General features: G+C 38.6%; 1 protein-coding gene across 1 annotated transcript in view; it reads left to right on the top strand.

Annotated features, from left to right (window-relative positions):
- Positions 1–15,365, top strand: part of LOC122799938 (coagulation factor XIII B chain-like) — a 479,343-nt gene that overhangs the window by 416,070 nt on the left and 47,908 nt on the right. The window contains exon 7 of the mRNA XM_044069346.1: positions 13,264–13,458. Coding sequence (XP_043925281.1) covers positions 13,264–13,458 — 195 coding nt within the window. The remainder of the gene's footprint in view (positions 1–13,263; positions 13,459–15,365) is intronic.

Raw genomic sequence — 15,365 nt, 5'->3', positions numbered from 1 at the left:
GTTCATGTACCATATGCTTTCTTAATGGCTTACAGGGACTCATTGAAGCCTCTAGATTTAACACTTAGTTGATCCCCAGGGTAAATCAGCTGGTAGAAAGGTTAGGAACGAACAGATACCTTTTTTCTTTATATATATATCTATATAATCAAGAAACAGAGTGCAAAAGATTAGGCCAGATAATCAAGCCAATAGATCAGGTCCAGATAATTATAAACAGGCATTGTAAACATTTTTTTGCGAAACAAGAGAAGATTAGTCTTTCATAATGTATTTCTGGAGATATGAGTCCTGTAAAAATGGGTGCAGCCTGTCATATTAAATGTGATACAAGCATTGATAATGACAAGTCAGAATGGAAAAAGTTCTGCAATTTGCTTCAAGGAATGTGAGCCCTACAAAAGGAGACACAGTCGGTCATATTTCATGTGATACAAAACAGGCTAATATATTCTGGTGAAAGCCTCATAAGAATAAACATTTTCAATGATCAAAGCATAACACTCCATTAGATGGACACGACGAAGCTCAAATTAAAGTGCTTTCTTAAATATAGTTCTATAATGGTAGCTCATGACATGTTATCGTGTTTGTTCAAAATAAAAATAAAAACCTTTGAAGTAAAAATGATGTTCCACTGGCTGCTGAGCTGGTAAACTCTCATGGATCTTTCAGGAATATTCAAATAAGGGACTAACCTCTAAACGTTTAGATTGGCTCCTTGTTTTTTCATCTCCCAGATTTTCTCCAATCAGTTTCCCTGGACCTTCCCACTATTGTCTGTAACTGCCTTTAAATAACGGACCTGTTGTATGTAATGTATCAGAACTAGAAGATTCATCCATCTACCTACTTAACTGAATAAACTAATTGAAACTTCAACAAGGTGTCTTTATTCCTCCCACAGGGAGGGTATGAGAAAGAGAGTCTCCTAGATCTGCTAGATAAAGTGATTTTATTTGGACTAGTCATTTACACTTTGTTTCTTGTTAGTCTGTCACCCTGTGGGTCACGGGTGGACTACCAGACCTGACTCAAACTTTTTGGGTTACCCCTGTTTTATATATACAATCAAAGGATATTAGCAAATTCCTTGGGTGGAACTTGCCAAGAAAAAAATATATATTTTTAATCCTAGATGGTTTGTTCCATTATAAAGTGCTTCCTTATGGTTTGCATGGTAACCCTGCCACTTTTCAGTACCTGATAGATAGGCTGTTATAGTCTTACCCTATTATACCATTGCATACCTGGAAAACATGATTATGTTTTAGTAAAGACTGGCAGGTGAATGGACAGGGACATCTGATATGTTACCTTAGTCAAAAACTCAGTTCAAAAGAAGTTTGATATGTTACAGCTGAAAAAAGGAGTACCTGATGATCAAATAGGATCTGACCCCCCAAAGGTACTACTTACTAGGCAGAACATTGACTGTGGTTACTGCCATGCTCCTTTCACTATTATGAACCAGCATAAACACCAGGAAGCTAAGGTAATGCAATGGATTTTGGCAGATGTGTAGATGTGTGCCATCCCCTGATCTGGCTCTGCCCTTCATCTTTATGTTGAGGAACAATAAAGGCTCTTTTATCCTTGAAAACTTTTAAACTATAGCAAACTGATTGTTTCATTTCTAGCAAGCATCTGCTACTGTTTCCATCACACAAGGAGAGCTGCAGCACTTCACTTCTGACTGCAAATACAATACCTGTGCTCAATGCCTGTGATGAACTGAAGACAGATTGATGTCTGCCAGTACTGTCCTCTATCACTTTGTGCCACAAGAATCTGCCATTTTCATGTCACCCTAGCTACACCCCTGTATTTTGACCCTGCAGCAATTCAGGATCATTGTAGCACATTAGCCCAGAAGTCAGTGTGGGTTAGAATACCATTGGGCTATTTAGGATTCTTTCCTGGCATTTGTTGTCCCCATGATGTTGTGATTCTAGGCTGGGGAAAACATAATAAGCAAAAGGGACAGGTGAAAGGAGGGAGGTGTTATCAGGCCTTTATTAACATGGCACATAGATTATACTCCTGGAACGGTGCTGTCAATAAAGGGTCTACTCAGAGAGTAACCTGAAATCAAACTCTGGAATAAGGGGGGGGGTTACAGTCCTTGGAAAAGAAAACAAAAGTTTGTGGGGAGGGACACACCACCAAAACAGATAATTCTCTATAGCATGCCTGTTATAAGAAATGGAAGTTTGGCAATAAGCTAGAGGTTGTTGTACAGTGATTGGGTGTTATTTGGATCTATAAAAAAATACCAGAATGTTCTGTATTCCTGAGGACTTTTCAGCCACTTGGTAGAAGAACATGCTTATGTTATTGTGAATGTTCTTCTACAGTGAAACCCCAGGTATAATTTGAGACTGTTACTTTGTGAAAGCTGCTTCATCAAGAAAGGCTTACATTTTGTGGATTCAACTTGTTGGCATGAGAGAGGAAAGCTGTTACTGTTTGTGATAAGTCCAGATAGACTGTTGAGTATTGCGAACCAGAAATCTACTGAATGCAAGCATTAAAAATGTTTTCTGATGTGGAATTTACTAATCCTAAACTTCCCTACATGTCTAAAAGGAAGACTGATCTTTGTTGAAAGAATAACTTCATCATTTTGTTTCGTTCACTGAAAACTTACTATAAACCAAGCCAGAACTGTACTTTTTGTACTCTTCTGAAGAGTTATTTTCTCTTCTGCTATGGAAGGACTGCTAGAATATGTGGCATCCTGTGCAATTCCATGATTTGGCACGCCCCTCTTCTATGATATAAGTTGAGGGCAAAACAAGGCACGCATGTGCGTGCACACACACAGACACACACACACACACACACACACACACACACACACACACACACACACACACACACACACGCACACGCACATGTGCACACATGCGCACACACACACACACACACACACACACACACACACACACACACACACACACACACACACACACACACGCATGCACGCACACACACACATACATAAAAAAGCACTTCAGTCCTGTACAAACAAAATACACCTCTGGCATTCATTCATTCATGAATGCTGCTACTGCGCTATCACCACACATCCGCATCTCAAATCCTATCACATTGCACCCACTGCAGTGTCTCCCTTCACCCCATCCAAGCTATGCTCCCTGTCTGAACTCAGTTAAGAGGCTTTTTCAGCTTGTTTCTGATAGCAAACATTGCACCAGAACTTTTTGCTGAACCTTGTTTAAATAAAACTCTTTATATTACATTAAAACGGGTCTTTTACTGGTCCTCTTTGTATCACTATATGTGTGTGTGTGTGTGTGTGTGTGTGTGTGTCTGTGTGTGTGTGTGTGTGTGTGTGTGTGTGTGTGTAAAATAGTAATGGCACTGTATTTATATAAGGTTATGAATTTCATGGGTAGGCTACAGTGTAAGGAGGTATTAACCTCACAAAAAGAAATTTCTCACCTGGTGCAATAAGATGCAGGTGATGAGAAGGCCAGACGTTAAGACTACTTACTGAGTATCTGCTTGAGCATTTCTGGTAGGTACCTTCAAAAATATGTACTTTATATTTAAACTCCATAAAGGTGATTTCAAAAGGATAGAAATAAAAACACAAAATATTGCAAAAAGTGCAAGGACTCTAGGACATTATATGCTTCTGTCGCTGCAGCTATCAGTATGCCCCCAATTCACCATTATCAGACACTTGTGTATCTCCTTAAAGCCTAATCTGACTTTACTGAAGGCCTTCAAGTTTTGTAGTGTATTCTAAGGATCTATCATCTACTCAGTAGAGAAGTACTAACATATCATTTGATATAATCCTCTTCTGTTAATATTTTATTCGTACGTACCCCATTCTGGCATTCTTATATTCATAATCAGTAATATAATGCTCCCATGAATTACCACAGTTCCCATGAATTACCACATCGATAGTAATCACACACAGAAGGCATTTTAAGAGATCTGGGAGCACAGGTTGACAGCAACCTCTCTTTCGACCACCACATTGCCACTGTGGTCAGAAAGTCCTTCTACATGGCACATCTCATTGCTAAGGGTTTTGCATTCAGGAATAAAGAGGCCATTGTCTCCCTCTACTCTTCCCTCATTAGGCCAATCATCGAGTACAATGCCCCATTTGGCATGTACCTCACGAGGCACCAGCAACAACTGGAGAGGCTGCAAAAGTACCTCACAAAGAGGACTCTAGGCCTTAAACACTTGTCCTATATGGCCAGACTCAAATAACTCCAACTATTCTCTGTCTCATATCACCCACTTAGAGGCAATCTCTGCTTGACTTACAAAGCCATGTCTGACCAAGCTCTGTTAGAAATGCTACATCTAAAGAAATCCCAATCCACACCACATGCTCCAGAGACCTCAACCTCATTACCACAATCAACAGAATGTGCTGGAGGGACAGGTTCATACCCCCAGAGACTGCCCATGCTATGGAATAGACTCCCCATACATGTCAAACAGAGCACCTCACTGGCTCTCTTCAAGAGCAATCTTGATGAGTGGATGAGAAATAGAAAACTCACTCCGGGGATCACTCCAGTGGCTCTATTTGACAGAGGCACTGGGAACTAAGGTTGGGTGGCATGATGCCAGAGTAATCCTATGGGCTAAGCTTGTAAAGGCTCCAGGGCCATTAGCCTAGTACACACCTATGAACCTATAAAAAAACAGCTGACACACATAAAAACTGGTGCATCTAAGTCATTCATCCTTGATTATGCCTGAATTCCACATTAAATTGCTTTAATTGGTCTAATATTTTCTACCATGCAAAGTTTTGCAACTCTTATTAACTCATCTGAACCCCATTTGCCAACCTAGTCTTTAGTAGACTTCTAGAACTGGACGTACTAATACATACATGAATGTACATGTCCACTAAAGGGGCAATAATACTACAGTAGACTATTTTTTTTGTCCTTCATATAATACCCCATTATCTCATTTGCTTTTTTGCCACCTTTGTCCATGTTTACCATGGATAGCTTGTCATGAGAAAACTCTCCAAAGTACTTCTCATCTTTCCCAGCTTTGATCTTCCCAGTTTGCAGTCCCTCTCACAATTATTTCATAATTGTTACTTTTTTGCCCATTATCAGACTTTGTTCAAATTATATTAAAATCCACTCCTCTCTTCCATTCAGTCTTCTGTATCACTCTTATCCCTTGTCCATTCAGCAGTGTCAAATGCAAACCTCTCAAAGAATACCTTTTTCCAGTACTAGACCATGTGCCATCTGCTTCTAACTTCTCAATCTTTCACTGTCTCTGATATGTCGATCTTTCTCTCTCTCTCTCTCTCTCTCTCTCTCTCTCTCTCTCTGTCATAATTCATTCCATCTCTAATCTCTCTGTAATTGCTATTACTATGCCATTTACTGGAATGCTTAATTAATTGCCTTCCCTTCCAACTTTAATTAATTGCTTTCCATCCCACTCTCATTCATTTCTACCTTTCCGGAAACAGGCATTTAAGCTGTTATATGAGCCATATCATATAGCAGATTTATAATACATTTACTGATCAATCTTTTGTTTTTCATAGAAAAGTGTCCAAGAATATATAATGTTCACTTTCATAATGAAACAAACCACGACAGGTTCTATTTTTTGATAAGAGAAAGCAGTATCTTCACCAATATGCAACAGTGTTCATTCGTGTGATGAATCCTACCACAGCTGGTTGCATCTTGCTTGTGATGTCACTTGCGTTAGTCAGGCAAGTCCCAGAGGTGCACACTCCTCTCTGTAATGGAAAGCCATAGCTTTTGTTTATTAGAGCCTCCATGTTTTTGTGGTAAGCCTCATTAAGTCATATCTTGAATACTCTGCCCAGATTGTGCCACCCCATAATTCTGGTATCACTAAGCTGTTCTGATATGACATAAAGCAAATATGAACTGTCTGACTTGCCCTCCAGGCCATTTCATCCCAGTGGCTTTCTGACTACCTCTTTTGTATCTTCTTTGCAACCTTTGTATGTTCTCCATATTCATGCAGTATTTCCATGTCTATTTTGTCCCTTTTTAACTTCATTGTTGTTGGTGTTCCAATCACTAACTTAAGGTATACCCACACACATCATGTCTTATATGCCCTATTGTTCTGAAATGTAGGGCAAGAAGTACCCTCAGCACAGTCCTGAGCACCCTGACACTGTGAAAATGGGAATTCCTGTGTTACACCCAACCCCCAGTAAACTCTACTGAATGCATAGCTTAAAGTGAGATCCACTGCTCCCATAGCTACTCCCCTGGTTTGCCTAAATATTCACATTCAAAATGGGTATAATTATAGTCCAACACTAATCCCATCATGTCTGTAATAAGACATATCCGATCCCAATCCATGTCAGAATATTTCCTCAGACTATTACAAAAATATTCTAATCCAATGTCCTTAGGAATACAAGAAAATAAATCTATGACATCGAAAGTAATAAAAATTAATTCACTACTCCATAAATTAGGTGTAAGATGTTTTTATGTTATTTTCTAAGGGAATGAAATTTATACCCACAGTAGGGTTCAATTTAGTTGACACTATTACAGAATTGAAACTATACTGTAGGAGGCTGAATTTAGCCCTACAGTTTAAACAGCTTGATCAGAACAGTAATCTTGCTACATCTAATGCTCTTAAGAAGAAGAGTACCTTTATTCCGTTTGCAAATCCATGTGTAGCTAGTTTCGAAAGAATGGCTTGCCAGGACATCTACAGGTTTAACAAAATTTATAAAACTGATAAATTTATTAAACAATGTATTAAAGACAATTTAACAGAGAGTGAACGCAAATGTTTAAACCAACTTATGAACAACAACGAGATTAGGGTCATGAAACCTGATAAGGGGGGGTGGAATTGTGTTATTTAATAGTATGGACTATATTAATGAAATGTATAATATTTTACAACAGTCTGGTAACTATGAAACTATCTCTCTTAATGAGATTAATATTGGATATAAAAAAATTGATTTAGCATTGGAGGAATATTTAATCGATCATAGAATTACAAGTGATACATATCATTACTTAAAAGTGGAATTCCCTACTTTAGCTACTATTATAGGTATTCCCAAGGTCCATAAGAATTTGACACCCCCCCCCCCGTTTAGACCCATAGTTTCAGGTAGTAAATCCAAAACCTACCCCTTAGGGGTTGCTATTGATAGATAGATTAAACCTGTATACAATAAAATTCCACACCTTATCAAGGACTCGTAGATGTTTCTAGGACATCTTACACCTAATTTATGGAGTAGTGAATTAATTTTTATTACTATCGATGTCATAGATTTATTTTCTTGTATTCCTAAAGACATTGGATTAGAATATTTTTGTAATAGTCTGAGGAAATATTCTGACATGGATTGGGATCGAATATGTCTTATTACAGACATGATGGGATTAGTGTTGGACTATAATTACATCCATTTTGAATGTGAATATTTTTGGCAAACCAGGGGAGTAGCTATGGGAGCATCTTGTGCTCCCATTTTTGCAAACTTGGTTATGCTAGAATGGGAAACGGAATTTCTGTTTGGATGTGAATTTTTTCAACACATTGTTTACTATACGAGATATTTGGACGATTTGTTTTTGTTATGGAATGGTCCTATGGACAAGATTAATTATTTTATTAATTATATTAACAACATCACTGATTTTTTAAAATTTACTCACAATATTAGTGATAGTGGTATAGCATATTTGGATACGTATATTAGTCATTCTGATGGAGGGTTCGTATCACAAATACATAGGAAAGATACTTTTTCCAATGATTATTTGGAATTTAGTAGTAATCACCCTCAGTATGTATTCAAAAATGTTTTTAAGGGGCAGTGCATCAGGGCAGCCCGTATGTCTTCGACTAGAGAAGTCATGAATAAAGAACTGGACTTCATTACGTCTATGTTCACCAATAGGGGGTACCCCAGTTCCTTATTGCTTTACATTGTCAACTATGTAAGAAAAGAATGGGGTAAGAAATATCCACTTTTATTGGGTAATCCATCGCTTATTACTAATAAAAATGATGGTATAGTATCTAATTCAGGTTACAGTAATCGGGTATGTGTGCTGATGTATTCGCCGTATGTGCAATACATTAAAAATATCATCAAGGGGCAATGGAATTTGATTACTGCGGATGAGGATACAGCTACGATAGTAGGTACACATCCTTGCTTTGTTTATAAAACCGGATTTAATATTAAGAGATTATTGGAAACTATGACAAACAAATCTGATAAGAAAAGGAAAATATTAGGCACTAAAAAATGTGGATCATGTAAGCAATGCCATGCAGTTAACGAAGTTGATGGATGCAAATTAGATGACTTTAATAGGACTTATATAAAATGCAGGGTGGGAAATTGTAACACCAAATTTGTTGTTTATTTAGCAACATGTATGTTATGCTCTGCATTTTATATAGGAAAAACAGAGAGACAGTTTAAGCGACGTATATATGACCATTTGTATAGTATTAGGGTTAAAGATAAAAACAATGCTTTATATCGACATTTACTCAAAAGTGGGGACACACACTATTTTAAATTTGCCGTTATTGATTATGTTGACATATTATCTTGTGGTGGCAATTGGAAAGCTCTCCTAGGTATGAAAGAGAGCAAATGGCAGATTTTAACTGATGCCACGAGACCACCGGGCATCAATGATCACATCAGTATTAAACCTTTTTTGGTTATGGCATAAGGTTTTATCTTTATTATTGCACATATTGTTATGCATAGATCGAGATGTGTACAAGTCATCTTTTTTATGTTTATGTGATTTTTTTATTTTTGTTTTCATTATATGTTTTACTTACACCTTTTGTTTTACATATACATTGATTTTTGGACAAGTTTATATCATCACTAGGTCAACATTTTCAGATATTTCGTACATTTCTTGATATTTTGTGCATATACTTTTTATTTTAAGAGTTTTTATTCTGACCACACAAGTGCTAATTGGGTATGTTTTTGATAGCAAGATTAAGTTGGTTAGTTGTCAGTGATGATTCAATATCAGTACTGTCTTTTTAAACTTTTTAAAAAAATTTTTGCGCCTAAAAGTGCATTTAAACGACTGAGTACTATGATTACATTGTTCTGATGAAGTCTGTTTTATCAGATGAAAGCGCTTAACCGGTAGTTTCCTGTTTTTGCTGTTGACAATAAATATTTTGTAAACTGTTCGAGCCGTGCAGTATTTGTGTGGAGCTATCATCTTCCAGACCTGTTGGTGTCTTTGGATACTTTTACATTGTTGCCTTTGCTTTTTGATGTTTATAACCTTCCTAACACACACACACACACACACACACACACACACACACACACACACACACACACACACACACACACACACGAATCTCCATTATTAAAAATTTTTCCCATTTTCTACATGAGGTTGGGATGTCGTTAATTGTCACCACTTCTGTTTATTCAATGCCACTCTCCTACCTTTTTCAACACTCATACCTGACTGTCGCAGGTCTTCTCTCATGCAATCCATCCACCTCTTTGTAGGACACACTTGTTTCCTCTTGCATTCTTCCTGTCTGTCCCATTCTTCATCAGATTGTCTTCTGCTTTTCTGCACATGTGCCTGAACCACCATAATCTGTTCTTGTTGACCTCTTCTGCAATTAGATCTACTTTGATTTCTCCTCTTACGTCCTCATTTCTTCATCTGTCCCACAGTGTGCATCTTACTACCCATCACAGGCACTTCAGCTCCATCATCTCTAGCTTCCGCAACTGCTCTGCCTTTATTTCCCAGGTTTTTGTGCATTCAGTAATATTGGTCTCACCATTGTTTTGTACACCTTACTTTTCAGCTTCTTTGGCATTCTTCTGTCATACAGTACCCCAGAACTCTTTGCTATTTGCCTGCAGCCCCACTTATTGTAGCTTTGACCTCCTCATTCAGACTTCCTTTCTCCTGAACCACCCCTCCCAGATTATTGAAGCTGTAAATCTGTTCCAGTATTTCCCGTCTATCTCAATTCTCAACTTCTTCTGATTTCACCATTTGCTGCCATTACAACTGTCTTTTCTGTACTCAGTTTCATCCCATGCCCCTTCAGGTTTGCATTCAATTAGCCTGCAATGCCATATTTTCTGCATACATCAATCTCTGACTTGTTTGTTAATGCAGTACTTCACCAGTAAGAACAACAGTGGGCTCACTGAAGAACCCTGATGTACTCCCACTCCCACTGGGAACCCCTCTTTGAGTCTGGACACTGTTCGCACTTCAGTCATTAGGTCCCTGCACATAGCCTATACTAATTCTAACAATGTTTCTGGGACTTGCGGCTACTGCAGGACTGCCCAAATCAGCTTTCTTGGGACCTTGTCATATGCTTTCTCCAAGTCTAGGAATGTTCAGTTGAATTCTTTCCTTCTTTCAAGAAAAAGCATCCATCTTGCTGCAAACATCAGGTCAGTTGTGCTGCATCCTGACCTGAATCTGAACTGCTCATCTTCCATCTTACTCTCTACTACTCTGCATATTCATTTATCAATCACTCTCTCCAGAACTTTCATGCAGTGTGATAGGAGTTTGATGCCTTTTTACTGCCCACAATTGCAAATGTCCCTTTTGTTCTTGTACATTGGCACCAGTATGTTTATTCTCCAGTCATCTGCAATACACCTTTCTCTCCATATTGCAGTGAGTACCCTCAGTAGCCATTTCTCCCTTTACTCACTCAGCATCTTTATTATATCTGCTGTGACCTCATCTGAGTCTGTTGCTTTCCCTGACTTAATTTTCCTTAGTGCTTTTCTATGGCAAGCTCCACCTCTTCTTGCATCATAAGCTGTGTCTGGGGCAGTATGACTTCTGTAGGGTTTTCTTCATTCAGAAGCTGCTAGAAGTCCTCCTTCTATCTGCCTTTGATATCCTGTGGTCTGATGAGTGGGTTGTTGCTGGCATCCCTTATAAAGAGTGTATGACTATCTCCTTTATTTTTCTGTCTTTGCCTTGCAACCTGAGATGGTTTCCTTGTGCAATCTACTGAGTCACTTTCCACAAGCTGATAGAGTGCATCCCGTGTCTTTTTATTTGCAATTGCAACTCCACTTTCAGCCTCTTTGTTAGCCAACCAGTATTCCTTCCTAATGTAGTCCATCTTTTCCCTCTCCCACTTTTTCTTCCACTCCTTTCCTTTATGACTTCTGGGACGTCTGCATTTCATCACCATCATTTCTTACATACCTTTATTTCACACTCAGCTTGGCCACTTATCTGTTCTGTAGTCCTCACACATACTGCTTTGAAGAGCTGCCATTCATCTTCATCTCTATCTATTTCCTCTTCTTCTTGAGGTGCTAGAACCCTGAGTTGTGTATTTGCCTCTTGAGGTGCTAGAGTGCTGAGTAACTCACTGAACTGTTGTGCTTTATCTCCAGTCAGTTTTCAGGTCTTCAGTCTGGTCCCTGTTCACTTTAGAGCCATGTCAACCTAGGGGAGTCCTCATATCCTGTTCTATCTGTCCCAATATGTGCAGTCACGTCATCCATTATCAACACTATTTCATGTTGTCCTGCTTTATCTAGTAGATCCTGAAGCTGCTGTCTGAATGCACTCTTTTCCTCACTATCACAACTCTGTTGTGGGGGCATAGATACTGCCCTGTCATTACACTTGAGTCTGATTGCCATGAGTCTTTCACTAATTCTGATGGCATCCCTCTTTCGTTGCCACAATATCCGCACCATATCTAGCCTGTCCTCTTCCTGAGTTATAGACTCTGTATTCCAAGCCAAGTTTCTTTGTTGTACTGTCCTTCCATCTTGTCTACTGGATACATAGGATGTCCAGAATTCTTCTTATCATCATGTCATCCACTTCCAAACTAAGTCCTGTCAGTGAACCTACAATGAATGTAATAATTCTTAGTTCATGTTTGGCAGGTTGGTTGGTTTTATATCTAGCTTTCACTCAACAGAGCTATGCCGGGTAACCCAAGCTGGGCAAAAGGACACTGGCCAGCCAATAGCTTATTGATGCAGGACTAATGTTCTTTCTGGCGGCACACATTGGCCAGCAGGGGCACATACACCCCTCCCACCATTTAGCATGGGTCACTAGCATACGTCAGAGTAGTCCAGGTCCTCAACCCACTTATCACTGGCATATGTACATTCTCATTGGTGACATAAATTAACATGACTGAATCACCTAGAGCCATATCTTACACCATCAAGTGGTTAGCCTGCCACAGCACACAGTCTGTGGTGTATGATATCTTACCTTGAGGATACTGCACACCATAGTAGATGGATAAAGTGGTCAGTCTGAGCTACTCTTTCTTCTGTAGATCACCATCTAAAATCTGTGCTGCTGCCCAAAACTCCATTCATAGCGGAGTTTAAAATGGAAGCACTCCGCATGTTTTTTGGGAGGTGGGAGGAACCCCACAGAGCAACAGGGAAAACATGCAAACTCCATACAGGCGCTAGTCAGAGATCAGGACCGTACCATGTGTATTGAAGGAAAAGACTTTAATCATTGTGCCAACTGGCCTCACACAGACACACACACACACACACACACACACACACACACACACACACACACACACACACACACACACACACACACACATCTTTTGAAATCACTCTAAATAACATGCTCCATGTCTATATGACTTATTTAACATTAGTTTGGAGAATTTGGTTGGATCTATTCATTGCCCAAAAATGAACCTTGCATATCTTGCTTCTATAGGATATATTTAAATTTGTTTTCCACATGGAAGGCATATTGAAAATATCACATATCTGAAGTTACTACCTATATAAATATAAAATTATATTTACATATTAAATATAATACAAAGCACCTCTGGACCAAACAAAGCTGTGTTTCATTTTTTATTATTTAGGTATATATGCTTTTTTTTTCCATTTTGCAAAACTGCCACATTTTTCTAATTTGCAGAGGCATACTTTGTTAAGTTAATGCGATGGTCTGTTTGTTTATTTTTATACAGATGTCTTTAGTCGTATAAACATGCAGTATAATAATATTTACAGCAGGCTGACATTCTTACCTGTGGAATATTACTGCTTTTTATCCCAATATGTAAATCTAATTGGAAGGAAGCTTAACCACAAAGCAAATGCTCATATAAACAATGATGATGTTCACTTATAAAATATGTGCCATAACCTGTCTGAAAATGTGTTTCACATTACAGAACCATGTATTATAACAGTTGAAATAATGGAAAAAAACAACATTAAGCTGAAATGGGACAACACAGGAAAGATATATGTGGAACATGATGAATTTTTAGAGTTCAAGTGCAAACGTGGGTTCACAGCAGCCCAAGGCACATCTATGAGAGTACGTTGTAACAATGGAATATTTCATTATCCATCATGTAAAAAAGGTAAATAAATATTTTATATATTTCCCTTTTGCAGTGTGTAGGTATACTTACATGTAATGTGAGTGGTCTTTGAAATGTCTTGCTCATCAGAGCAGAGCATGTGATTTTCCAGCTCGCAAGGTCCAGCTCTTCAAACCTATTAGAGAAGACTGGGGAATGGTTTCTTACCCACACCCTGTGCCCAGCTAGATAACATTTTGTAAATAATTTTATGTCCTTTAATTATTAATATGATTCAGAGTCTGGTTTCACAAATGTAAGAAAACTGTGTTATATGCTGAGCTTCAAAAATGTAACCACATGCACCCTGCTGGAAAAAAAGCTGAAAAGTAAAGAATTTTATGACTGTGTAGACAGGATGTCTGCAGCTGGAAATTCTTTCTATTGTTCTAAGACAAAGATAATTACTAGGTTTCACATGTAAAGTGTTTTTTTTTATTGCTGTGGCTTCCTGGCAGGTGCAGATCACAAAGAAATGTTACATTTTGAGTTCTGTTAGCCTGGGAACTCACTCAAAAGGGACAAGGATGATGTAATCTGAAATGACTCAGCAGTAATGTGTATTATCAATTTCTTTGATCTCAGAAAAAAAATGTATCTGCTTTTACTGTACTTGTGTTTCTACCTACTTTATTGCATCATCTTAAAAGTACTCAATTGTATTTATTACTGCTTGGTGTAACTCATTCTAAGCCTTTTGGTTTAAACACTTGGGCTTCGGACCAGTTGTTTTGCACTGAGAGGGTTTGTGGTCTGCACTGTAGTGGCAGAACAGGTAGCTTACATCCTTCTAGGTTGGGAACTGCTGATTGAGGGCTCAGTGTCTGTTATTCTAAAAGTGTATTAATTCTGGTTTAAGCACTTGGGCTTTCAGGCCAGTTATTTTACATTAAGAGGGTTCGTGGACTGCACTCTTGTGAGAGGAGAGGCTGGACTCTGCCCTTCTGAGCTGGGAATTTCTGGTTAAAGGCTTATAGTGCATGCATATCTGAACTGCTTCTTACTGAAGTTGGTGCGCCTTGTTTACTGTGGCATAGACTGGATTCGGGCCTGCTGGATCTAACTTTGTTTGTGTAACTTGAGCACTAATCCAGGCATTCTCTAAAGTACTCAATTGTATTTATTACTGCTTGGTAGTAACTTGATTAAAGTGTAGCTATCATTCTAAGTCTTTTGGATTAAGCACTTGGGCTTCAGACCAGTTGTTTTACATTAGGAAGGTTTGTGGCATGCACTGTGGTGGCAGGACAGGTAGCTTTCATCCTTCTAAGTTGGGAACTGCTGATTGAGAGCCCAGTGTCTGTTATTCTTAAAGTGTATTAGTTCTGGTTTAGGCACTTGGGCTTCAGGCCAGTTATTTTACATTAAGAAAGTTCGTGGTCTGCACTCTTGTGGGAGAAGAGGCTGGACTCTGCCCTTCTGAGCTGGGAATTTCTGGTTAAATGTTTATAGTGCCTGAATATCTGAACTGTATCTTACTGAAATTGGTACGCCTTGTTTGCTGTAGCATAGACTAGATCCAGGCCTGCTGAATCTAGCTTTGTTTATATGCTTGTTGTTTGTTTGCTTGTTATTTCCCTGGAATGCTAATTCCACCTAATACGTTTCTCAGCTTCTGTGGATCACTAGTGATATCTGCATTGCTTACTGTACTTATTTCCTTGTTTCACTTGAAAGAAAGTTACTGTTTGTCATTTTTGCATTTAAGTTACCTGTAACACATTGCACTTAAGTTACCTGGCACTTGTGCGCTAAAGCAGTTATATAAGTCAGCACTAAAAATTAAAAGCACTACACCCTCACTCCCCACTGGCCCTTGTTTTCAATTATTAAGGAATTCCCAATATTATTCTAGCATGTCCAAAGGTTAGTTGTCAATCTCCTCTCTGGTTCAGCTGGTGAATCTG

This window comes from Protopterus annectens, chromosome 4.part0 (assembly GCF_019279795.1).
Source record: "Protopterus annectens isolate FY-2018-M chromosome 4.part0, PAN1.0, whole genome shotgun sequence".
NCBI lineage: Eukaryota > Metazoa > Chordata > Ceratodontiformes > Protopteridae > Protopterus > Protopterus annectens.
This window is presented reverse-complemented; position numbering and strand designations above follow the sequence as displayed.